The sequence below is a fragment of the Magnolia sinica genome, chromosome 4 (genome assembly GCF_029962835.1).
Source record: "Magnolia sinica isolate HGM2019 chromosome 4, MsV1, whole genome shotgun sequence".
NCBI lineage: Eukaryota > Viridiplantae > Streptophyta > Magnoliopsida > Magnoliales > Magnoliaceae > Magnolia > Magnolia sinica.
This window is the reverse complement of record NC_080576.1, coordinates 12,630,496-12,655,777: the sequence shown is the minus strand read 5'-3', so window position 1 is coordinate 12,655,777 and position 25,282 is coordinate 12,630,496. Positions and strand designations below refer to the sequence as shown.

The following is a 25,282-nucleotide window of genomic DNA, read 5'->3' as shown; positions in this document are numbered from 1 at the left end:
AGTTTGAGCATCGGCCTCATTTTTGCTTTATTATCTTCTCTATGTGCCATTTGTTTTTAAGCCGATATGATGGACGGATTAGATATTACATACATACCGTTAGTGGGACCCACTATATCTTAAAAAATAAAAATAATAATAAAATAATGAAAGTTATATCTTTCCGCACTACTAAACCACTTTCTCCACTTTCCTTCCATTTTGTACGGTAATGGCCGCCGAACCCTCCCACGAAATGAAACTGCCCACATCTCCCACTCTTCCGCCTCTTTCCTCATATCCATTAAAAATAAAGAAAGATATAAACAAAAAGATATAAACAAAGTTTCAATCGTATCATAAAGGGAGAGTAAACCGGGTAGATCAAGAGAGAGGGGAAAAGAGAAAGTTCTGTAGATCAAGAGAGAGGGAGATTAGAGCGGAGGCGGATCGTCAAACTTTATGGTAGGTGATCTTCTCTTGAGATTTAATATTTTCAGTTAATTATTATGTTTATTTTTTGGAATATTATTATCAGTTGATTTTTATGTAGGAAATCCTACTTATTCATGAATTTATATTTTATTTATATTTTTATTATATATATATTCTTGATATTTAATGTTGAAATAATAATTATATATATATTTATATATATATATAATAAAATAAATTTACCGAATAAAATAAACCAATTATCTAAGTTTATATTTTGATTTATATTTGTGTTATCATATGCCTCATTTGTAATTTCAGAGTGTGTGCATGTCAATCGTCGTACTCCACCAGAGTATCAAATAACTCCTCATGAAAAGTCAGGAGATGTACCATGAGAAACTACTTTAATGGAGAATGTTTCAAGTCCATCAAGCTGGACCACAAGTTCGGTCCACCTAGCAATAGATTTATGACATATTAAGTTCATTCAAAATCCAACCCTTTCAATTCGTTTAAAACAACATGAAGAACATTTATATGAAAAATCAATCCTATATACTAGTCAGGATATCCACCAAAAATAGAAAATAACTTATAACTGTTGATAAATAGTATTATCCATTTAATGAGTGAATGTAAGTGTTTTCTTGTAAGTGATCCTAATAGTATAATAAACCTATTGAATGGGTTAGATTTTACTTGTAAATTAAAGGTTAGAAGTTATTTACTTGATGGACCGTAATGTTTCCAACCAGTTGAACTGGAGATCTTCTTATTATAATGGGACTTTGCTAGTGCGGGATAGGCGAGTATGACTACAATCTTACTCGCCTCCATATGCAGAACATAGCACACAACTGTAAGTCTGAGAAATTTACCATGCAATCCACATCTTCAACGTGCCCAGATAAATATAATAAATAAATAAATAAATAAAAGAGCACGGTCTATCCATTTTCTTAGGCACCATGAATGAATGAAAGCTAACAATGTTCCTTATTCAACTTGCAAGTATGGTCCACCTATTTAGTTTAACTGCTAAATTTTTAAGTAATGGGAACATAGAAAACATGACCTCTCAGATGAATGGAATAGATATCACACACGTGTCTTGTGTGGCACATGACCCACGAGTAGGATTCAAATCCTACTCGCGTGAGTAACTTTCCCATTTTCCATGAAAAATTGAATGGTGGGGCATTGGAGTTGCTGCATGTATTCTAAAAATCAACCAACGGCTTTGGATTTGTGCAAGTGGTCATGACTCCTCCGGCTCTGTAGTGTATACATTCATCATATACCTGCATTTTTAATTATTACTTTGGGATACACCATTTACTCGGTTTGTTGTATGGATTTATTTCCACAATCTGCCTCTTTATTAAATAACAATATCATGATAGTTTACTACCATTTTTAATATGGTGGTGACTCCTCAACCGTCCACCATGAAATGTTGGTATGGTAATCAGACCGTCCAAATTGCCGAACCAACTTTTGATGGTGGGCCACAAAAATAAAATAAATAAATAAAAATATTTGAGCTGAGAATGCGAAAGTAACCATGAATTTTAGTAGGCCTAGCCACTCAATGTGAGATTTATTACTCAAGGGTGGAGCTCGTATAGAACTTGATATTTTAACAAATTTATGTACCTCATATAGAACTTGCATTATAGTGTAGAAATTGAATTTATTAAATTATTAATCATTTATTTTTGTTGATATGATATTAGAATTGTTCATGTTATTCATGCTTATACTATTGATTAGTCTAAATTGTAAAAGAAGATGTATATGGATGGTGGTTTATGGCAAGTAGGGCATGATCGCTTGTCCCTTGGGTGAGATGGACCCTGAAAGCCGAGCTAGAGTAGGGCAATCGATGTCCTTTTGAGGATGTTCTCTCTCGGGTAGAAGTATTGTTTGAAATGGAGAGAGGTGAATGCTATTTATAACCTTTTGTGATGACATTTTAGTAATAGTTGTGTATGTAAAGGGTAAAAGTTGACATAACAGCTTGTGATTGGTTGAGGAGAGAGAAATGCCATGTGGCATGCTCCTATAAGCTCTTGGGGTTTTGTAAAAGGGTAAACAAGATGAACTACAGGGGTAATTTCATATGAAAGTTGACTTTTGGACCTAAGTACGGTGTTGTAAGATGTGATGATTATTTAATTTTATTATTGAATTCATGATAGTGTAGCATTTAGTACGTCTTTATGATTTCAGTATCGCATTCATGTCATATTTAATATTCAATATTTTGATTCATGTTTTAAATTTCAAGAAAGTAACTTTATTATTTGTTTAATATAAATCTAGAAATTTCAGATTTGGTTGGATAAGATCCCACGAGCGGTTGTGCTCATACCCAAAATAACAGTGTTTCAGGGCATCAGAGTTTAGTCAAGGACAAAGTGGAGTGAAGATCCAATCATCAATTTACTTATCTTTTATTTGTACCGATGGAAAAAAAAATGTATAATAAGAATTTAGAAGTCAGTTTAGGCTGTAATAGTTAAAGGTTGTATTTGATGAACGTTGTTATTGTAATGAGATTGATTAAGTGTAGTTGTGAATGTTTAATATTAAATCATGACCTGGGATTCGGACCTGGGTCTGGCCAACTCGGGTACCGAATTTCAGGGCGTGACAGATTGGTATCAAAGATCATGTAGGTCCCACCTTTGATGTGGACCGTCCATCATTCAGGGCCCAGCCTTTAATATGAGTCATTAATTATGTAGGCCCACCTTTAATGTCAACCTTCCATCATGTGGTGCCACATTCAATGTCCACCATCCATCGTGTGCGTCCCACCTTTGATGTGGACCGTCCATCATGCAGAGTCATACTTGATGCGGGCTGATGCGGGCTATCCATTATGTGAGGCTCACCCTTGATGTGATCGTGCATTATGCGAGCCCACATTTGATATGGACAATTCATCATGTAGGACCCCACCTTCAATATGATCCGCTCATTATGTGAGCTTACCTTGGAGAGATGGTAAAGAGAATGGAAGAAGGCAAGATGGAATTACTTATAAAGATTAATGATAAATTTATTCAAAATTTAACAAAAAATGTCTATCAATTTAGTCAAATAAATTCTTTTTCGAAAAATAACCTCTCGACTATTTATAAAATCGGAGCTTATTTGTTACTTTATAAACAAATAAGCCCCTTAATTAGACTTTTACCGAATAATTTAAAACTTTGTTTATTAAAAAGAAGTCAATAAACTCTTATTAGTAGAGAAGTCAAATGCGCCCTAATTAATGAGTCTTTCTTATAAGAAGCATATTGCCTATTGACCCAGTATGTTATAGCGTACGGAGTAAACTCATTGGAGCCTACCATAAATTATGTCTTATCCACCTAGTCCATCCGCTTTGCCAACTTATTTTATAGTATGAGTCGTTAACTAAACACCTAACACTGAAATCTTCTTCGAAGGCCACAAATTGAATTACAATTTCGCATTTTATTGCGGATTGTCAGAGACTTGTCCGGGAGTGGTGTATACAACCAAATTCAGCCAAAGCGTTTGGAATGAACGGATGTTGCACGACACATCCTTCCAAATACCGGATCGTGTGTTTGGATTGCATTGTACATGAAGTATCTTATGAGATTTAGGCAACCCACGTTTGGGATCGCGTGATGTACTGAATGAGACGTAGATTTCAGATAATAAAAATGTACGACAAAACGTGTACGGACCAGTTTAGTCCCCTTGCTACAAGCCTGGTGGTGGTGGTTAATGCTCTGTGGACCCCACCACGATGTATTTGTTTCATCCATGCCCTTTTTACATTTTAATTGATCAAAAACCACGTATGAGACCAACAAATGAGATGTATATAACTATCAGGTGGACTACATTACAGAAAAAAAAAAAGAAAGAAAAGATTGGAGATCCACCATTAAAATCATCCAAAGGCCCACTGTCCTGTTTATTTGACATCCAAACCGTTGATTAGGCTTATTGTTCCTGACGAAGGGAAAAAACAAAGAATTTGCGGTATCATGGCCGATTGCAAGAACCACATCATCGAAATATATGTGACTGTCTTAAATACATTCATACAAAATTTTCATTATATTTTTAAGGAAATTGATAATAAATAGGTAGAGAGATTATGAAAGGATAAGGACGAGATGAACAACCATGAACAATCGTTGCTCTTCGGTCTGTACACACACAGAGTACATGTGGCAATAAGATGTAATATATTTGTAGGAGATGATTGTTTGTGTTTGACGGACATGGAGAGTTGGTTTTTCCATTTTCAACGACCATCTAGGCTATAAATGGAGAGTCTATAAATAAATTCCAAACTTTTTACCTGTAAATAAGATAGGGATAAATGCTCTAAATCACTTACATCTTGTAAATGATTTATAGGTAAAAAATGAGATCGATTTCCATTCTAGATTTCCATTCTATTAGTTGTGTTTAGCAGTGTGGATCTTTTATCCTGTGGAATCTAAAAACTGTGTTTGACAACGTGAAATTTTGGAAAAAGGCTATTTCATCAAGAGGATATTTAAATTCTAAAAGTTCACAATCCACCGTTCTCTTCGATTTTAAAAGGAACTCTTTTGAAGGATTTTCAATCCTAATTGGTTTTGAAATCCAGGGTTATCCAGGGTGCCATACATAATTTGGATTTATTCATAATCCTAACTCAAAATACCAAAATGCAAACTTCAAATTTCAGAACAATGCACAGTAGTGTACAGGAATAAAAAAGGATATCAAATTGAAACTGACGAAAATGCCACTAAATCTAGAAATTGTGACGATCGTAAAGGGTTAGAAGAGCTAAATATGCAGAAAAGTTCTAAATAGTCTACTTTACCATACATATATTTTATGAGAGTGAAGTCGTAGTGCATAATAATATATAAAAGTTTTCTCTTTCATTTTTTCCCCCTTCTTAATAAGATTTATTTATTTATTTTTTATTTTTAATTTATCCATCTGTGTCTTTTCTCTACACTACTTTTAATTGTTTTTTTCTTTCTTATTTAATATGGGTGCCACAACTATTCTCTTCATAAGCTTGCTTGTGTAATTTTTGATATGGTATTAGAACTTCATTGATAAGTAGGTTATTTATGTTTTAGGTTTTTAAACTTTTACTGTGTGTCAATTCTCCTCATTTGCATTTTTTTTTTTTACTGATGTTGATGTGCTTGATGATCGTAGTGTTAAGTACTATTGTTTTCCGAAGTTATTGCAACAAAGAGCTATGAAATTTGAAAAGTATTGTTATGAAACTATTTGATGAACTAGGGCATTCGAAATATGGTTACCAGTAATGATCCCAAACCATTAACAAATCAAGCAGGACTTGCAAATTGGAAGAATAGTAACAAGAAGACTTACATGTAATACAAATCTCTTGTGAATCAAATATGATTTATTATATTGAATTCGGCGAAAGAAATATAGGGTTACCATCCATGTGCATGAGAAATACTCACATATTATTATGCATTCATATTAAGTATGCTTTCTTGTTAAAAAATACCATATTATTATGTTATGAATATGCGTTACGCTATATGATATAGATCATAAATTCATACAAGCCAAGTAACTTTAAAGAAGTGCTTGATGATCCTTAATAGTAGCAACCCATTAAGGAAGATGTGTGCATTGAAAAAGAATGGTACGCGGTACCTAGTTGAATTTTAAAATGAAAAGAAAGTTATTGATTACAAGTGGATTATAGTTATCTTAAAACAAATAAATAGATAGGACTAGGTCCAAGGGCTTGTGATCTCAACACTACCTTATGGTAAATTGATGCTACTCCATAACATGATGGTGTTGAATCCCATTAAGTGTCAAACATTTCTAGCTATTGACATGTTTAGAACACACCTAAAAAGGAGTTGCAATTATATGAACGATTTGAATGCCAACAGAGATTGTCTACGAAGAATATGCACAATTACAAAATTAACAATATTAAAAAGAAAGAATTGGAAATCAAGATCCGAAGGACTTGTTACCTGCATAACCTGTTTATTCGTAACAACATGCACCCATATTCCCTACTAATGTAGAAAATGATAGTCGGAGCAAACATCAGTTTTTCAGCTGCTGGATATAACTGTATATGAAATAGATAGCGTAGAAAGCAATAGTACCATACATCCATAGGGCTAACAGTTGGTCAATAATACAAAGAATCGTTAAAAAATAGAAAAAAAATATACATATATACATTTCAAGTAGACTCATTTATGAATAGAGCATGACACAGAAACTACACTCATAATAAAATTTCAACTATCTGATTTGCTTCCACAGTTTATCCAAACCATTAACTTCTTCAACTTTTAACAACCCATTTGGTAGCCATCAACAGGGTGGTTAGGAAATCTTTATTGGCTGTGAGTTCCGAATATCCGTACATTAAAACTATTTTCCCACAAATCTCATCACATGAAATGATGTAGATCGATAGCCTCTGAACATTGGTTAAATCACCACAAAATGCAACAATATTCAAAAATTCTTTTCCTAAGATAAATTCGCATTTGCCAGCAATTAAAAAATTCAATAATATAAATTACATGCTTATTAAGTAATGGTACACCTCTGTTGGAAATGACCCTACTATGCATTGATTATGATTCCAAGGAATATCATTTTGTCATCCGGTGATAACCATCGAATGTATAGCTTCCTGAGGTATGTGGGCTTCAAAACCACCGTCAAGAGAGATGACACTTTAATCATCCGATGCCATCCCACAAAATCTATAGCTTCTTGAAATGTTTCCCGATCAAATTCCAAAATAGTATGGAAGATTGACATTCCTCAGAATAAATGAGATTTTTTGGAGATCCCAACATGACAAATTAGATGCCAAGCTCTACATGTAGAGACGATCAACCTGACAGTTATCATCATCGATGAATCTTCTTAAATAGGGCTATGAAGACGATAACTCCTATTTTGATATCGCAAATAACCTACCCTAATGCTCAAATACGCATGCCGACAAAGTCCCATGAGAACGAAAGGGACTTGGCACGGGGGTATCGTTCACCGTCAAAACTAGATCTACAACTAAACCCTAAATCTCAAAATTTGAAAAAAAAATCACTGAATTAACAGAGAAAATTATATGCGCATACCTTTCCTTGCCAACATCGGAGGAATTTGCAACGACCTTACATTCTCCACTACAAATACACAGCTACAAGAAAGAGATGATGCCGACTCTATATAGGTGATCGTCGCCATTTTTCAGTCCCCATGCACTGATGGAGGGCCTGTAGAAGACGGGACCGGACGTTGGTCGTCTTCATCGGGTACGGATCGTGCCGACAGAGAGATGGGATTTAACGACATTTGCAAATTGCCTCAAATCCCTCGTTGGATGGCAGGGATGAGCTCGAGGAAGAGGGACGGGACGCCGTTCTTATCCTATCCTCTGAAGACGAATCCCTCTTTAACCCATGAGATATGGCGGTTCGTCATAAAATGCCATCCCAAATGCGCGCATGAGATATCTCGGTGGGATCGCGTGATCCCATCCCTCCAAAAACCATCCAATTCGTCCGTCCAAACAGGCCCTTATGGTCGATATATGAGAAGCATAATTTAGCTGTTTAAAATATAAAAAGTGATCGAGGGCAACCAAAATAAAACCTTAGTAGACAAAAGTAAAGCAAGGACTGAGAGGCGTTTGGAAGAGGAACAATTATTAAAGAAAAATGTAACAAGAAAATAATTTAGAAATGAACTTTTCGACTACTGTAATCGTTACAGTAATTGGTGAAGGATGTGGAAGAACAATCTCTCTCTCTCTCTCTCTCTCTCTGTAACTTGAGAAAGAGTATCTAGTTTGAATCATCAATCTCTCTCTCTCTCTCTCTCTCTCTCTCTCTCTCTATATATATATATATATATATATATATATATATATATATATATATATATATAATAGGTGAATTCAACATAACACAATACCAACATACACAATATAATACAACAAACAAACAAACTAGTCTTATTAATTTACTTTATCTCAACTTATCTTAAAGAGGAGCGATGATAATTCTCAGATATAATCTTTTGTTGTAATCTAAGTCTACACTCATACAATATATTTGTTCTTTATCTAATATCTAGCAGTTCTTTCAATGGATGTATTTTTATAGTTGCTTCTAGTGAAAATTTGTGAGTTTTTTTTTTTCTTTCTTTTAATTGATTTGTACTGATATTTTGAAAGTCTCTCTCTCTCTCTCTCTCTCTCTCTCTCTCTCTCTCTTTTAAAAAGGAACAAAATAATGTATCGGAGGAAGAACTCCACCCTCTGATTATTGCCTAGTCATTATCAAATTCTATAACTGACTGAGTAAGCGGCCGATCTCCTCAAGATCTAGTTATATACATTTATATTGGATGTATCTGTTTACTTTGACACTTCGGGTCAAAGTTGATCGGTTTGGATTGAACTGTTGTATCGATTCTGGCACATGTATGTAATTAAAAACAAACTAAGCCATCCAAATCACATATCTAGTGGCATTCGCCATTCGACCATAGTCATGGAATTTAGACCACTCGCTTTTTTCCCCTTATATAGATCCATCCAAGAGCCATCAATTGGATGGCTAAGATTGCTTTATGGGTGTCATATTTAGAAATGGGGCCCATAGTGCACACAATAGTCTAGTGGCGGAGAACAACATCGGACATGAGTTCCACATATGTAGGCCTGAAAGTAAGTCTTGGGTCGGGTTGATGCTCAGCCCTAACCCAACCCAAGGTTCCTATACCTTAACCTTAACCCAATCCAACCCAACCTCAAGTTGAAAATTTTGAACCCAAGATCAACCCAAGCTAGCTTGGTTAGGTTGGTCGGGTCGATATATACTAATATTTTCATTATTACATTAGTCTATTAATTTCAATATACGCCTTTTTTTTTTACTTATAATTTTATCAATTATATATGTAGTTAATTTTTATAAAGAACTTCATATATATATATGTGTGTGTGTGTGTGTGTATGTGTGACAATTACTATTTAGGAGAGAGAAATCCAACATATCTTGTTAGCTTAAGTTATTGAAAATGGTGTGGCCCAATGAGACTCGACGGCACTGGATTTCATCGTGCCTTCAACAAAGATGATCCGCACTCAATTATAATTTAGAAGTTACTTATATACTAATTGGGTTTGGGTTGGGTTAGGCAACCCAAGACCTTAACCCGAGCCCCGACCCAAATTTTATTTGGTTGGTGCTCTTATAGCCCATTGAGACCAAACCCAACACATCCTGCCCAAGCCCAACCCAATGCGGGGTTGGTCATGGGTCAGTCGGGCTCAACCCAACTCTCAGCCCTACACATTTGGTGAAGAGCGTGACTTAGCTGCGACACGGAACTGGGGATATGGTGGGGACCCTACCGTGGGGAACGCGCCTATGTATGCATGACGGTCCATCTACTTTGCAACCTTATTTTATGAAGCGTATTGCCTGTGACCCGGGCACAAAAATATCTCCCTGTCCAGGGCTGTGTGGGGCCCATAGAGATGTCCTTGACAAATCCACACCACCCATCTGTTTTGAAAGACCACAATAAGATATGATTTTTTTAAAAAGGCGGATCCAAAACTAACGTGGGCTATACCACACGAAACAGTGAGGATTGAACGCTTGCCGTTGATAGAAGTATTGTATCAGGATGATGTTTGATCCTACTGTTTATCTGAGTGATAATAATTCTATGAACGGTTTGGATGACATATAAACATCATGGTCAGCTCCATTAAGGTTTCAACGGTGGACATTGCTGTTACCACAGTTCTGACAGCGAGTCGATAAAATCCGAGCCATCCATTGATAAGAATGCAACATTGAAAAGCTAATTTGGTTGGCAAATTTGCCCGTTTGCTACCCCATTATGCACAACAGGGAAGTGAGAAGTGGCAAAATGTACAATAAATCACGACCACCCATTTGTTGTCTCCCTTGGACCGTAGATTGAGAATCTTGATCCACCGATTCAACTGCCACGTGGAAGATACTGTTGATCAAAACACAGTGCTCAGCCAGCTGGCCGAAGTCTAGAGCACGTGAACTGGGAGGCAGCATTGAAAGTAAAAGACCCACCTATTCAAATCATGCCACATCGACGCGCCAAAATAGCCGCGCGGGAAACTCTCCACAACCACAAGTGAAGAGAAAAAAATAAATACTCTGGAAGACGGTGATGGATGATACTCAGGCACCTGGAAACTACATACATGGAATAAAATATATTCAAATTTAACTGCTCAAATTAAGGATCCCAGTTTAGATATATCATGGACCAAAATCTTATTTTGTAAATTTTATATATTGGGCGGTTAAAAATGAGAGGCGTCCAATGTTTCTTCGCTAACCACACAAGTGCGCAGGATTTGGAGGCCCGGATTATTCAAACAAATGTAATTTCTGGAATGTAATCTAACGACAGTGGTTTCTATAATTTAGTGAGATTAATTTAAGTTAATATATGCCACGTGTACAATTTCTAAGTGCTGCGTATCATGCGTCATAGGCAGCCAGAGTATCCAAACTTCCCGCAAAATGTCCCGCATGGCTTTAATTTCATCATGTGGCGGTATATCATAGCGTCCGTTATTTAAGGAGAATAATGCTCTTGCAGACCATGGCTGATGATACGCATGCACTTAAAGATTATTTAAAAAGCTGATATTTGGCTAACAAGGAATTCAAATTAAACGCTCAAAATTATGGTCCCAGTTTAGTCGTACCATTAACCAATAAAAGCTCTAATTTGATTATCTGATTTTCGGATTGATGGACATGTATTGGACGGTTAAAAATATTATTCCATTTCAACAAACTGGAGTCCAAAAATCAGAGGCTAGGATTGCTCGACCAGATTGATTTTGGGAATGTGAGTTAGCTACAGTGGGCTGCGCAATTTAGTACGTGTAATTTGAGTTGATGTATGCGACTTTACAATTTCTAAGTGCCTGCGTATCAAGCGACTGCTAAAGAGTACCAAATTGCTTCCCTATTTAGAAAGCAGATTTACACTCATGGCCTCAAGCGATTGCTCATTTTACAGTGCTGCCACTCAGAAAACCGACGCCTGCCTTGCCGCGCAAGGTAACTACTGGACGCCGATTGTGTGGTGACCCTGTTACCCCGTCCTCCGTAGTGGCTGGACTCTGTGGGGCCCAGATGATGTATGTGTTTTATCCACTCCGTCCATACGTTTTTACAGATTATTTTAGACGTGAATCCAAAATTGGAATATATCCAAATCTCAAGTAGAGTGTGGTGAAACAGTGGCGATTGAACGTCTATCATTGATAACTTCTTCGGTGCCACAGAATTTTTGGATCATGCTGATATTTATGGTTTCCATTCATCCATGTCTTTATGACCTTATGAACAGGTTGGATGACAAATAAACATCACTATGTGCCCTAGTAAGGTTTCAACGGTGGATGACATAATTCATATTTTTTCCCGTGGTGTGGTCCACTTATTTTTTATATATTCTTCAATTTTTGGAAAATAGCCTAAAATAATATGTAAAAACAGATGAACGGAATGGATAAAACAGATAAATCACGGTGGGCCCACGGAGTACTGCTACCACGGAGGTCGGTACGTGGTTGCTTTCTCTAACACGGGTGAAACGACTCAACGTGCATGAAATCCGCGCCGAGCATCACGTACACGACCCTTTGTTTTTCCACTATCCCAAAAATCACGCTGATTCAACATTCTGGTGGGCCACCTAAAAAATTTATACCAAAAACTCTAACTTCACGCGATAGGTCCACCTGATTTTTGGGATGATGCCAATTTCTGGGTTGTTGGATGGCATATAAACACCCTGTAGACCCTGTACAAAACTAACGGCGAGCTTTCCATCCCATCTATTTTCTATATTGTGGCCTAGCTGTAGTTTGAATTATTATGATTCTTTGATTCAATACTTTATGAGGCAGGGTAGCCGATGGACGGGGTGGATCTCGTGAATCTTCCACTCACGTGACTCTCGGTTTTGCCGGAAGTAACCAACCCGGCGGATACCTAGCGTGACGCACGCTAGCTCGGTTCCTCTCAGAAACCACGTACTCGAGAAGGCTACTCGCATCGTCGGTGGCATCAAGATACCTGTGTGAGTGGTCGGATCCGCTTCTCATTAGTTCCCCACCGTTTAGATTACGGGCGCACATCCAATCGGTAGAACCGTGAAACTCGAAAGGAACCTACCAAACGGTGTGGTTTGGTGTTCCGGTTCCAGAGTACACTGGTTTGATTCAAAAAATTAAAAATCCATTTAGTTCGGTCCAGATCCAGTTGGGGGCACGTAGAACTGGACCAAACTGTGATTCGAACTTTGAATCGGAGCCATGGAATCAAACTTGAAACCGACCCGTGGAACCGAACTTGAAATCATGAGTTTATGATATATATTAGTTGTATATTTAACTCATGAATTATGGTTTATATTACACCTTTGCTTGTTTTTATAAATATATTTTTTCACACCATATATAATATTTAAATCTTTCATTAAGTGGATTATACCATAAATGAATATGAGCTAAATTATAAAATAGAACATGCAATTGGATCGGATTATAAAACAATCAGAATTGTAGAGACGAATTGGAACTGAACTGGTTTTCACCGTCGAATTCCGGTTTGGCTCCAGGATGCTAAGGGTCCAGCTCTGGTTCCAAAAATCTTACAACCGTAAGGGATGGTTCAGTTATGGTTTCAACCCAGAACCGGACCGGACTGGAACCATGTGCACCCTAATGGTTTGTCTTCTCATCTTTACGTGCGTGATCATCAGCTGGGACGCGTGTACAAAACAAATTTACCGCTGAGAGAAATTGACCGACCGAGGTTCAACATTCCATGCATGTGTGGCCCACCTGGTGATGAGAGCGTCCTGTTTTCGGAGGAGGCTTCTACAGATGGCCTGAAGAGAAGATCCCATCTTGCACGCTTGTCTCGTTGCACGTGCAAGGCGAGTTATCTTGCAATGTGACTCTGATCACGAGAAAGGTACTAATAACATACAGGCTACGGTACTAGCACTCGTGGCATTGTGCCATCTTGGCCGTCAATATGCCAATTCTGCATCCCCACCGTGAAAATGGTAGGGCCCACCACGGCGATAACCCTTCTCGAAAATCAGGCTGGTCCTCTAGCGAGGTGGCCACGTCTGTATGCTGAATCAGACCATTGGTTGTCCATTGATTTCAATGGTGCGGTCGCCTATTGTGTGATAAGCAGAAAGGACTAGTTTTCTTGTCAGGTGATATTCATGACGGTGCCTACCCTTTTCACGGTGCTGATGTCCTGCCCTGCACAAGTCGTATGTTTGGAGGAGGATGGCATGGTACGATGAATTGTGGTACGTTGCCTGTATTTGATTTCTTCACAAATCTGCCTGTACGAGATGTGGTACAATCCATCCCCGGACGCGGTTTGGCCAGAGACCCAATTCCAGCCAGCTGGCTGGTGTCAAAGCTATGTGGCCCCCAGGATTATGTATCTGTTTTATCCACGCTGTCCATCCATTTTCCATCTCATTTTAGGGCATGATCCCAAAAATGAGGGAGATCTAAACCTCAGGTGGACTACACCAGTGGAAACAATGGGGATTCAATGCTCACCATTGAAAGATTTTTGATAGCCACAGAAGTTCTGGATCAAGCTTATATGTGTGTTTTCCCTTCATCCAGGTTTGTATGACCTTTTCAACAGGTTGGATCACAAATAAACAATACATTGGGCTCTAGAAAGTTTTTAATGGCGGAATTCAATCAACACTATTTTTCTTGTAGTGTGGTCTACATTAGATTTGAACCTGTCTCATTTTTGTACTCATGCCCTTGAATGATCTGGGAAAAGGAATGGACGGCGTGGATAAAATAGAAAAGTCATGGTGGTGCCCAAAGAGCTTTTACACCAACCAGCTGGATGGCGTTGGGTCACTGGCCAAACAGCGTCCCACATCCCTGATGGATATTGTTGCAATGCGTAAGGATGTAATCTAGCAAACCTTCATGGTATAAGGGGCCATCTCAACCCTTGAAAATCGACGTTAAAAAAGAGGAACATTGCAATCCCTACTCTCGCAGCCATAGCTGTCCTGCTATTACAGCACATGCTAGTACGTGAGATCCGAGTTGTTCATCAGGTTGGACCTGCGGAATATCTTTCACGGCCGAGATATTCCCCTCACATGCTGACGTGTTAACTAGACATCCTCCTCTATGCCTCACACGTGCGTTGCATATCGACCACTTGGCGAAGATAACACACATACATCACGCGATCCGAGTCCAGTGGCAGCAGTATAAATAATCAGAGTACTAACTAGAGACGAGAATTGGGTACTACTCTCCCCAGGACGGACGGGATTGCTTGATACCCCACCCAGGACCCAGCTAGAGACTGACGGTCCTGTCAGGGGCTTTGTGGGGCCCACCGAGATGTATGTGTTTTATCCTTGCCGTTTATCCATGCTGTCCATCCATTTTGACAGATCATTTAAAATGGATGGACGGCATGGATAAAACCCGAACATCATGGTGGGCCAGAGCCACTCCAAGGACCGTCTGTCGATCAGTGGGATTCTCTACACGGTTTGTCTACTACTAGACGGTGCTATGCGGGCCCAATACAATGTATGGGTTTTATCCACACCTTGCAATCATTTTTTGAAATCATTTCAGGGCGTGAGCCCAAGAATGAGTCAAATCAAAATCTTAGGTGAACCACATTAAAGGAAACAATGGTGATTCAACGACCACCATTAAAAACTTCCTAAGGCCCTAAAAGTTTTGGATCAAGCTTACATTTGTTTTTTCTCCTTCTTCCATGTATTTGTTACCTAATCAACAAGTTGGATGGTAAATACATATTACAATGGGCCTTAGTAAGTTTTGAATAATGAGGGTACAATCACCATGTTTTCTCGAATTTCGGTCCATCTGATATCTGGATTTGCCTCGGCAAATCGTGTTCGTACCCCTGACCTAAAATGATAACCCAAAATAGATGAATGTCGTGGATAAAACACACATATAATTATAACCGTCCAGTTGTCAGGTCGCCACTGACAGTGTCTGTACGCGATCGGCGTCCAAACCATGTGTGGTAGGAAGAACGCACAACACCCGAGCTCTGTGGCCCACCGTGACATGCATTTGACATCCACGGCTCGGATTGTGTAGGTTGACGTGGCAAAGTAATGCATGTGTTATATCTATACCGTCCATTCATTTTTCCTGATCATTTTAGGGCATAGTCCAAAAACTAGACAGATCTAAAGCTTAAATGGACCACACAATATAAAAAGTGGGGACTAACGACTAACGTTGATACCTTCCTAAGGCCGACGTGATATTTATTTGCCTCCAACCTGTTCATAAGGTCACATTGGCTTCGGAATTCTATTATACTATTCACATGAGGTTTGGATCTGCCTCATTGATCTGGAAAAATGAATGAACGGTGTGGATATAACACATACATCATCATGAGGGCCCCACATAACTTTTCTGCTTCCACAGAGTCCCGACCTTGTTCTACCCGAGGCGTCCACTCCATCAGTTGCAATGCATCATGGTAACAACGTGGATGATGATGCCTACCGTAGAACCTTACTGGGCCACCATGTTGTTTACATTCAGGAAGATATTTGCCCGAAATTCATCTGATCCAAAAATCAATTAGGCCGTGCCACTATGGATTTTCATCGTGACTTTTTGTTCCCCAGAAGTGGCCAACCTGACTTTTGGATCGAGTTAAATTTTTTCCTGTACGGTCAAAATAAAGTTTTTAAACAGATGGACGAAATGGATTTTACACAAATATCAATATAGGCCCCACAGAACTCGAGCGTTGCACGCACCATCTACAACAGGTGTTGTGTAGAGAAATACATTGATACTCCAGCAGATTATGATGGTTGATACACATGCACTTAGAAATTGTGCACATAGTATACAATTAGTCAAATCAAACCGTCAAAACTATAGTAAGAAGACTGATGTGGTCTGTGTTCTAGACTGTGTCAACCTGTCGCTCCAGAAGAGATGAAAAGCTAAAGAACTGAACCACCGTAGATCTATTGTGAAAAAAAGGAAAAAAAAAAGCTTTTTTATCACCTAGATATCGGATTATTGGACATTATTTGGACGGTTAGAAAAAAAATAAAATTCAACGGTCCTATTTCCACAAACAAGTGTCCGTAAGGATTATCCAACCAATTCCAATCTTAAAACATTTGAGTGCCTGCGTATCAAGCGTCATGCACAGCCTGAGTATCGTATAACCCCTCAACGCGTCCGTGGTCCCCTCTCGGCCCACCTTCCCGACGCCCACCGCACCAACCGCGCCCTTCTCATCCTTTTCTTATGGCGGGAACTTTCAAAACCCGCAGCGAGAGAGAGAGAGAGGGAAACGCAAAATCAAAAGCATTTTGAAAGCCACCCGCCTTCTATTTAAAAAACTCCCCAAACACCCCTCTATCGTACTCAACAAGCTTCTTTCTCTCTCTCTATCATATACCTATCTCTTTATAATTCTCCTTCCATTCACCACCTGTTCGACGAAATTCCTCATCATCAAACCCTAGATATTTTCCCAGAGATCTGAAGATGTATGTGGTGAAGCGAGACGGCCGTCAGGAAACCGTCCACTTTGATAAGATCACCGCTCGTCTGAAGAAGCTGAGCTATGGCCTCAGCCTCGATCACTGCGATCCTGTACTTGTGGCTCAGAAGGTATGTGCTGGAGTGTACAAGGGCGTCACCACCAGTCAGCTTGACGAACTTGCTGCTGAGACTGCGGCTGCTATGACTGCAAACCACCCCGATTATGCCTCGGTAGGTTTTCCCTTTTCTTCTTCTTATTGTTTTGTGGATTTGGAAATTCGAGAAAAGCGCTTGGTTTTGTTTGCCTGATTCTTTTTTGAATTTTCATTCAGCTTGCGGCGAGAATTGTTGTTTCAAATCTGCATAAGAGCACGAAGAAATCGTTTTCTGAGACGTGAGTGTTTGTTGATTTAACTTTTCTTTTGTTGTTTTTGCTTGAATTTTTTTTTAAAATTTAATTTAATTTAATTTAATTTATTTATTTTTTTAAAACCGGAATTGGATGATCTGTGCAGAATCAAAGAGATGTATTATCATTTCAATGAAAGATCAGGGCAGAAGGCTCCGTTAGTTGCAGATGATGTTTATGAGATAATCATGAAGGTAATCTCCTCTGTTCTGCATAAAAATGTTGGGATTCTGAATTTTTTCATTGGTGAATATTTACTATGATTCCTTCTACTGGTAGATAGCAATTTTGAACACTTTGATAATAAATTGGGATGACTTGCATGTGCAAGACTGCATGTTGTTAGAATTGGAAATTTAGAGGTTTCACTTTTTAATGATTGTAGCTCCTCATTGTATCAAACTTAGAAGAAGTGCATAGTGCATCATTTGGCAATGGATAGTGGGCCCCACCTCGGAATGTTGTACACTGCTGGGTAGGAGGGACCCACTTTATGTTGAATTAGCCCATTTTTTAGCCTGATTGGTTGATCCTGATCCTATGAGCAAGATCCTGCAAAATGGGCTAGATTGGGTTTGGTCTGGCCATCTGTTTCCATGCTCTTGATTATCTGATGTGGATCATTTGATTGTGGTGAATTTTAGGCTTAATACAATCTAGGTCGCATTTGCCATTGAACAGTCACTGTTCTTCAAGGATGGGCCTGCTTATGTTCTTCAAAGCATTTGAGTTGTGATATAAATTGAGACTATATACATGAAATACTTCACGTTGGGCCATTCCCCCTTTGCACATAATGGTTTAGAGAATCAACAAATAGGTTATGGTGCTCTTTTGAATTCCCCTTTTGAGAGTATATACATGAAAGATTTTATGTTAGGCCATTCCCCTTTTGCACATAATGGTTTAGAGAATCAACAGATAAGTTATACTGCTCTTTTGAATTCTTCCAATGTTGGGGTTTTAACATTCTTTTCTGATTCTATTGGTTCCAGAATGCTGGCCTTCTGGATAGTGAAATAATTTATGACAGAGACTTTGACTATGACTACTTTGGTTTCAAAACTCTTGAGAGATCCTACCTATTGAAGGTTTTGGGTAGGGTTGTAGAAAGGCCACAGCATATGCTGATGAGGGTTGCTGTTGGAATTCATAAGGATGATATTGACTCTGCCCTCAAAACATACCATTTGATGTCACAACGTTGGTTCACACATGCTTCCCCTACTCTTTTTAATGCTGGGACTCCGAGGCCTCAGGTACCATTTGCTGAGTTTTGTTTTTGTTCTAATATATTGGTTTTTGATTTGTTTCTTAATGAGCTGTTTTCTTTTTCTGTTTTTTTTTTTTCCCCAGATGAGTAGCTGTTTCCTTATTTGCATGAAAGATGATAGCATTGAAGGAATATATGATACTTTGAAGGAATGTGCTGTCATTAGCAAATCGGCTGGAGGCATTGGTGTTTCCATTCATAATATTCGTGGGACAAGCAGTTACATTCGTGGTACAAATGGGACCTCCAATGGCATTGTCCCAATGCTACGGGTGTTCAATGATACTGCCCGTTACGTTGATCAAGGGGGTGGCAAGAGGAAGGGTAATTTGCCATGCCCCATTTTAAAAATTATTATTGTTTTTTTTTTCCCTTTTCTATGCATCTAGTTTATGTCATTTCTTGTTTCTTTTGGAGTTAATTAGGTGATTTACTGTGGTTTATGCTCCTTGTAGGTGCATTTGCTGTGTATTTGGAGCCATGGCATGCAGATGTCTTTGAGTTCCTAGATCTTAGAAAGAACCATGGAAAGGTATTGCTGATAGCCTATTAAGATCTTGTGTGATTGGAATAGTTCTGTAGTGCATTATATATATATATATATATATATATATATATATATATATATATATATATAGATATATATATATATATATATATATATATATACTGGTTATGTAATCCATTTACTTTGATGGAAATTTTTTGAGCTGAATGTTTGTATGATTTAGTTAGTCAAATATAATGAATTTATTGTATGTTTGTTGTGAAAACTCAATTTGTAGGTGTCAGGCCCTTGATACTTCAGCACTTAAAATTGCATGTGGACTGGGTTGTTTTTTTTTGACTTTGGATGACACCTGTAATGTGTATGGCACAAGCATGGATATATCACTTCGAAGTGCTTCATTAGAATGCCTGATTTTGTGTTTCAACAAGTAGTACATTTATTCATTTTGAAATACTTATTCTGCATTTTTGTCTGCGTAATTTATGTTGATCTGTATGGCTGCATAGTTGGATAGTCTGTGCTGTGGTAGAGCCCTCTCTTTTACACATGCTGCTCTATGCTTTGATGAATGTTTTTTGGAGTTTTCTTTTTTTAACTGTTGGGAGGGTTATTGTGGTGGTCTGAGCTGCCTTATCAATGTTTGTTTTGCTGCATTCTTGCAGGAAGAACACAGAGCTAGGGATCTATTTTATGCCCTTTGGGTTCCTGACCTTTTCATGAAAAGGGTGAACAGCAATGGGGAGTGGTCATTGTTTTGCCCAAATGAGGCTCCAGGTTTATCTGATTGTTGGGGTGAGGAATTTGAAGAACTGTACACTAGATATGAAAGAGAGGTAAGCTTGATTGGAGCTTGAAGTTTGAAAATTTTGGTACTTTCATTCAATGAAAATGTTACAAATTGTCTTTGTATTTGTTGGACTCAGGGCAAGGCAAAAAAAGTTGTTCAGGCACAGACCCTATGGTTTGAAATTCTGAAATCACAGATAGAAACTGGAACACCGTATATGCTTTTCAAGGTATTTTACTAAGTGAACAAAAGATCCTCCATAATCATTTAAATCCCATGGTTGTGTGGTTTTGATGTTGATTTGTTTATTCAGGACACTTGCAATAGGAAAAGCAATCAACAGAATCTGGGGACCATCAAATCTTCAAATTTGTGTACAGAGATTATTGAGTACACAAGTCCTACAGAAACTGCAGTTTGCAATTTGGCATCAATTGCTTTACCACGATTTGTCAGGGAGAAGGTATTTTGTGTTCATGTTCTGAATTTGTTGCTTTAAAAGGTCCTGCATATGTTTTTTAAAGTCTTAATGAACTGTGGCATGCTTGTTTATTGCATTGCAGGGTGTTCCTATAGAGTCACACCCATCTAAACTGGTTGGAAGCAGAGGAGCGAGAAGCCGATATTTTGATTTTGACAAGCTTGGAGAGGTTTCTTTAATCTCTTGGATTTTTCATCTGAGGATTGGCTTTTCATGTTGAAAAATGAAATTGGGTTTCTAATATGGCTTTTTTATGTGTTGCTCTGACAGGTTGCTGCAATAGTTACCTCAAATCTCAACAAAATAATTGATGTTAATTACTACCCTGTTGAAACTGCAAAGAGGTCAAATATGCGGCACAGACCAATTGGTATAGGAGTACAGGGTCTTGCAGACACTTTCATCTTGCTTGGCATGCCATTTGATTCACCAGAGGTAACTACCAGCTTTCCAAGAAATCCCATTTGATATCTTCTATCAATTTAATGACTGATCTGTGATTGTGTTTGCTGGTTTATTGTGTAGGCTCAGCAGCTGAACAAAGACATATTTGAGACCATATATTACCATGCTCTGAAAGCTTCCTCTGAGATTGCTGCAAAAGAAGGGCCTTATGAGACTTATCATGGGAGTCCTGTGAGCAAGGTTTGTGTAAAGAAGCTTAATTACAAGATACAAATAATTTCTTTTCATGTGTGTGCATTTGTAGAAATGATGTACTTCAAAATAACATGGTATCCAAATTGACATTGACATCCTATTATTATTATTATTTTACATGGAAAACATCTTGCCTAGATGCTTTCCTTTTCTAGAAGGATTTTGTGACCTACCTTGGTTTTGTTTTCTGACTTCTATCTAGCAGAAAAGGATTTATGTAGTTGATCCCAATTAGTTGGGATAAGGCTTTAAGATACATGCATGGAGCCTTAAGATTACATCCATGGGGCTTGAAGGTTACTAAATGAAATGAATGGTCTTTTTTCTATTGTCTTGTTATGTTCCCGGTCCAACATGTATTCTTATGCAAGCCAATATGACAAAGACTGGTTCACTTGCTTGCATACTTTCTTAGGCAGTCATTGCAATGTGCAGGGAATTCTTCAACCTGACATGTGGGATGTGATTCCATCCGATCGTTGGAACTGGGACACCCTAAGAGAAATGATCTCTAAGAATGGAGTGAGGAACTCACTTCTTGTAGCTCCTATGCCCACTGCCTCAACCAGCCAGATTCTTGGCAACAATGAGTGCTTTGAGCCATATACCTCAAATATCTACAGTCGCAGGGTTCTAAGGTTTGTTTCCTTTTCCATCAACAATATCACCTTTGCCTTTCAAAGAGCATTCATGCAAGGTTAGCCATCTAATGTTTCTTCATCTTACAGTGGTGAGTTTGTTGTCGTGAATAAGCACCTACTTCATGACTTGACTGAGATGGGTCTTTGGTCTCCTGCTCTCAAGAACAAGATAATATATGAGAATGGTTCAGTTGTCAGTATCCCTGAAATTCCAGATGACCTGAAAGCTATTTATAAGTAAGGATATAGTACTTCTCTACAGTCTGTGTTGGAAAATGTTGCATTTATTTCATTTGCATGAAAAAATAATATTTCAATATGATAATATCAGGACTGTGTGGGAGATCAAGCAAAAGACATTGGTTGACATGGCTGCTGATCGTGGGTGTTATATTGATCAAAGTCAGAGCCTGAATATCCACATGGACCAGCCCAATTTTGGAAAACTCACTTCCTTGCACTTCCATGCTTGGTCCAAGGTACAACTTACAAGACCTTTCTACCTATAGTATAATTTTTTTTGCAAATTTTGAAATAGGATATTCACCTTCTGGCTTTACTAGCAAATTCTGTAGATGGGATGTGATTTTTCAGATTCTTTCTTGGATATGTAGGGCCTGAAAACTGGGATGTATTATCTGCGAACCCGTGCAGCGGCAGATGCAATCAAATTCACTGTGGATACCTCCATGCTCAAGGTTGAAGCTGTTCACCTTTTATTCTTTTAGGGTGTTTGGGTGTCCAGAGAATGTGTGCTGGCTGTACTGATTTCAAATGTGAAACTAATAGTCTGCTTGTTCCGGATAAAACCTGAAGCAAGCAGATTATTGATTTTGGGCTGAATAGGTTGAAAAGTGGAAGCACCCTTAATGCAATTTTTTGCTTTCTGTGCTGCACCTAGTCTATCTGGAGTATACTTCCACATGCACATTACTGTTTCAGTTACTCTTGTTTTTTTCTTGCTAATATTGATGGGTTTTTGGATACCAAAACAGGAAAAGACTAAGCCAGTAGATGATGACGTTGAAGCCAAAATGGCACAGGTGGTTTGTTCCTTGGAGAACCGAGATGAGTGTATGGCGTGTGGAAGCTAAATATTTCTTCAATATAGGAATTTATGAAGCATTGTTGCTTGTTTGAGGGTGCAATCTGTGTGTTGAGGCTGAAAACAGGAAGTATGCAAAGTCCATCCTCAAGGTGAAAAGTTCACAGGGCCTCTGGATAGGATAGGCATGCCAAACAAAGGATTGTGAGAGGATTGTTGGGAATCTGTGCAAAGAGTTCCCAATTTGTAATGCTAGCTCTTGGATTTTCAATCTAATGTGATGACCAGAGATGGAAGTTATCTCAATTTACCTTCTCTTTCTTGTATATCTTATCCTAATATCATAACATTGGTGTGGGTATTTTGTTCCCCTTTTCTTTTTCTCCACTGAATGCTGGTTGTGCTGTATTCAATCTTCCATATGCATTGTCTTGATACATGTCTTGTGTTTGCTTTCTTCTGTGTACAATTTTGAACTGTGAAAATATGATATATTTTTTTGCTCACCTCACTGTGCTTCTGCCTAGTGTCTAGTGAGCCCCGAGATATGATAATGATCTTGGATCTGATACAACTCACTGTGGTCAAGCTTAGCAAGTTCTGAAATAAGAATAATAAGCTTGCTTCTTGTACAAAGCTTTGTATGTTGAGCTCAATTTTGTATTGGGTCAGGGCTTGACAATAATTGTATGGTGTATCCCATATCTTGGGTAGTATAAATGGGTTTTCAATTCTGGCAAATAGGGTCCATTGCTTGGCTGGACCATTGGTCTATTGCATCCCGCTCTAGATGGATCATGTCCCAAAAATCTTCCAAGATGTGAGAATCCACTGAACAATCTATTTGTAGCTATCTTCAAGTAGATTGAAATGTGGGCTTTTTCCTTTTCTTCTGGATAATACTCAAATGTTAGTGCAAAAAAGTACCAATAAGCTTGACCACTGAACACGCCCAAAATTATGATTGGACTGTCCAAATTGCAGTCTTCTCCCTAGTGATCATAACCATCCATTAGGTGGCCATCAAAATGGATGCTTAAAATGAAAATGGTAAGCACTTCAATTTCAATGTATGAAATCAGATGGTTTGATAAGTGTGATATTTCAAGTAAAAACGTCAACTGGATCTCAAGTGTCCATGCTCTTTATTGACAAAGCGGCTGAACCAACAAAAAAAGAAAAAGAAAAAGAAAAAAAAACATGGTTAATATCATTTGATCAATGTGCATCTCTATCAAGGTGTTATGTACATTGGTTTTTGGAGTTTCCATTTTAGTAAAAACATGTGCCACTGAGGGTGGTTTTGGTGGGCCCATTGTGGCATATGCACAGGTTCAAACTAAAGTAACCAACCATTGCTTCATAATGGCCCCATCACGTCAACGATTATTATCACCAAGAGTTTGCCCCGTTTTCACGACCTTGGGCCACATTTTTCAATCGGTTCACGTGATTGGTTCTGGTTCCAACCTCTTCAAATCCGACCACGATTGTGTCCTGACACTGCCAGTAGCAACGTCGCTACTAGACGGTGCTCTGTGGGGCCTGCAATCATGTATATGTTTTATCCACGACATCAATCCATTTTGGATCATTATTTTAGGGCATGATCTCAAAATAGGCAGGATCCAAACCTTAGGACCACCCCACACAAACAGTGGTGATTGAATGGTCACCATAAAAAAAAAAAAAAAACCTTCCTAGGGCCCATTGTAATATTGATTTGCCATCGAACTTGTTGGTTTGGTCGCAAAGACCTGGATGAAGGGAAAACACAAATATCAGCTTGATTTGCCATCCAACTTCTTGGTTTGGTCACAAAGACCTGGTTGAAGGGAAAACACAAATAACAGCTTGATCCAAAACTTTTGTGGTCCCCAATAAGTTTTTAATGGGTGGGCGTTCAATCACCACTTCTTCCTGTGGTGTCCACCTGAGATTTTGATCTACCTCATTTTTAGGCTCATGCCCTAAAATGAGCTGGCAAAATGGATGGATGGCATGGATAAACACATACATCACGGTGGGGAACACAGCACCGTCCAGAAGCAAGTTGCTAGGCAATCCCTGTCCGTTCAAATCACCATTCCCTGTGGCCTAAACCTTAAGGGCCTGTTTGGCCAGGCGAATCCCATAGGATTAGGAGGGATAGGATGGATTTTAAGGTAATGATGGTGGTGTCAGTGGATTGGTTTAAGATCCATGGGATTGCTATATCCCGGACAAGTTCACTGGGTCTGTTTGGCACGCCCGGCATATCCTGGGAACTTCCAATCCGTCCAACCAAGGGATGGGATCAATTTTAAGGTAATGATGGTGATGTCAGTGGATTGTTTTAAGATCTATGGGATTGTTTATATCC

General features: G+C 38.5%; 1 protein-coding gene across 2 annotated transcripts; it reads left to right on the top strand.

The window, feature by feature from the left end:
- The first annotated feature begins 16,843 nt into the window (after positions 1-16,843).
- On the top strand, positions 16,844-23,359 carry LOC131242469 (ribonucleoside-diphosphate reductase large subunit). 2 transcript variants are annotated; one of them, XM_058241119.1, is made up of 17 exons: positions 16,844-17,344; positions 17,446-17,507; positions 17,629-17,716; positions 18,518-18,781; positions 18,879-19,119; positions 19,251-19,327; positions 19,969-20,139; positions 20,230-20,322; positions 20,407-20,556; positions 20,657-20,743; positions 20,845-21,009; positions 21,100-21,219; positions 21,670-21,872; positions 21,963-22,112; positions 22,207-22,354; positions 22,490-22,573; positions 22,871-23,359. In XM_058241119.1, exons 1-17 carry the CDS (start codon positions 17,117-17,119, stop codon positions 22,967-22,969), a joined length of 2,430 nt encoding a protein of 809 aa, XP_058097102.1. In that variant the 5' UTR covers positions 16,844-17,116; the 3' UTR covers positions 22,970-23,359. The 2 variants fall into 2 exon arrangements, with proteins under 2 accessions (XP_058097102.1, XP_058097103.1); XM_058241120.1 differs by having other exon boundaries at positions 17,213-17,348.
- The last annotated feature ends 1,923 nt before the right edge of the window (positions 23,360-25,282 follow it).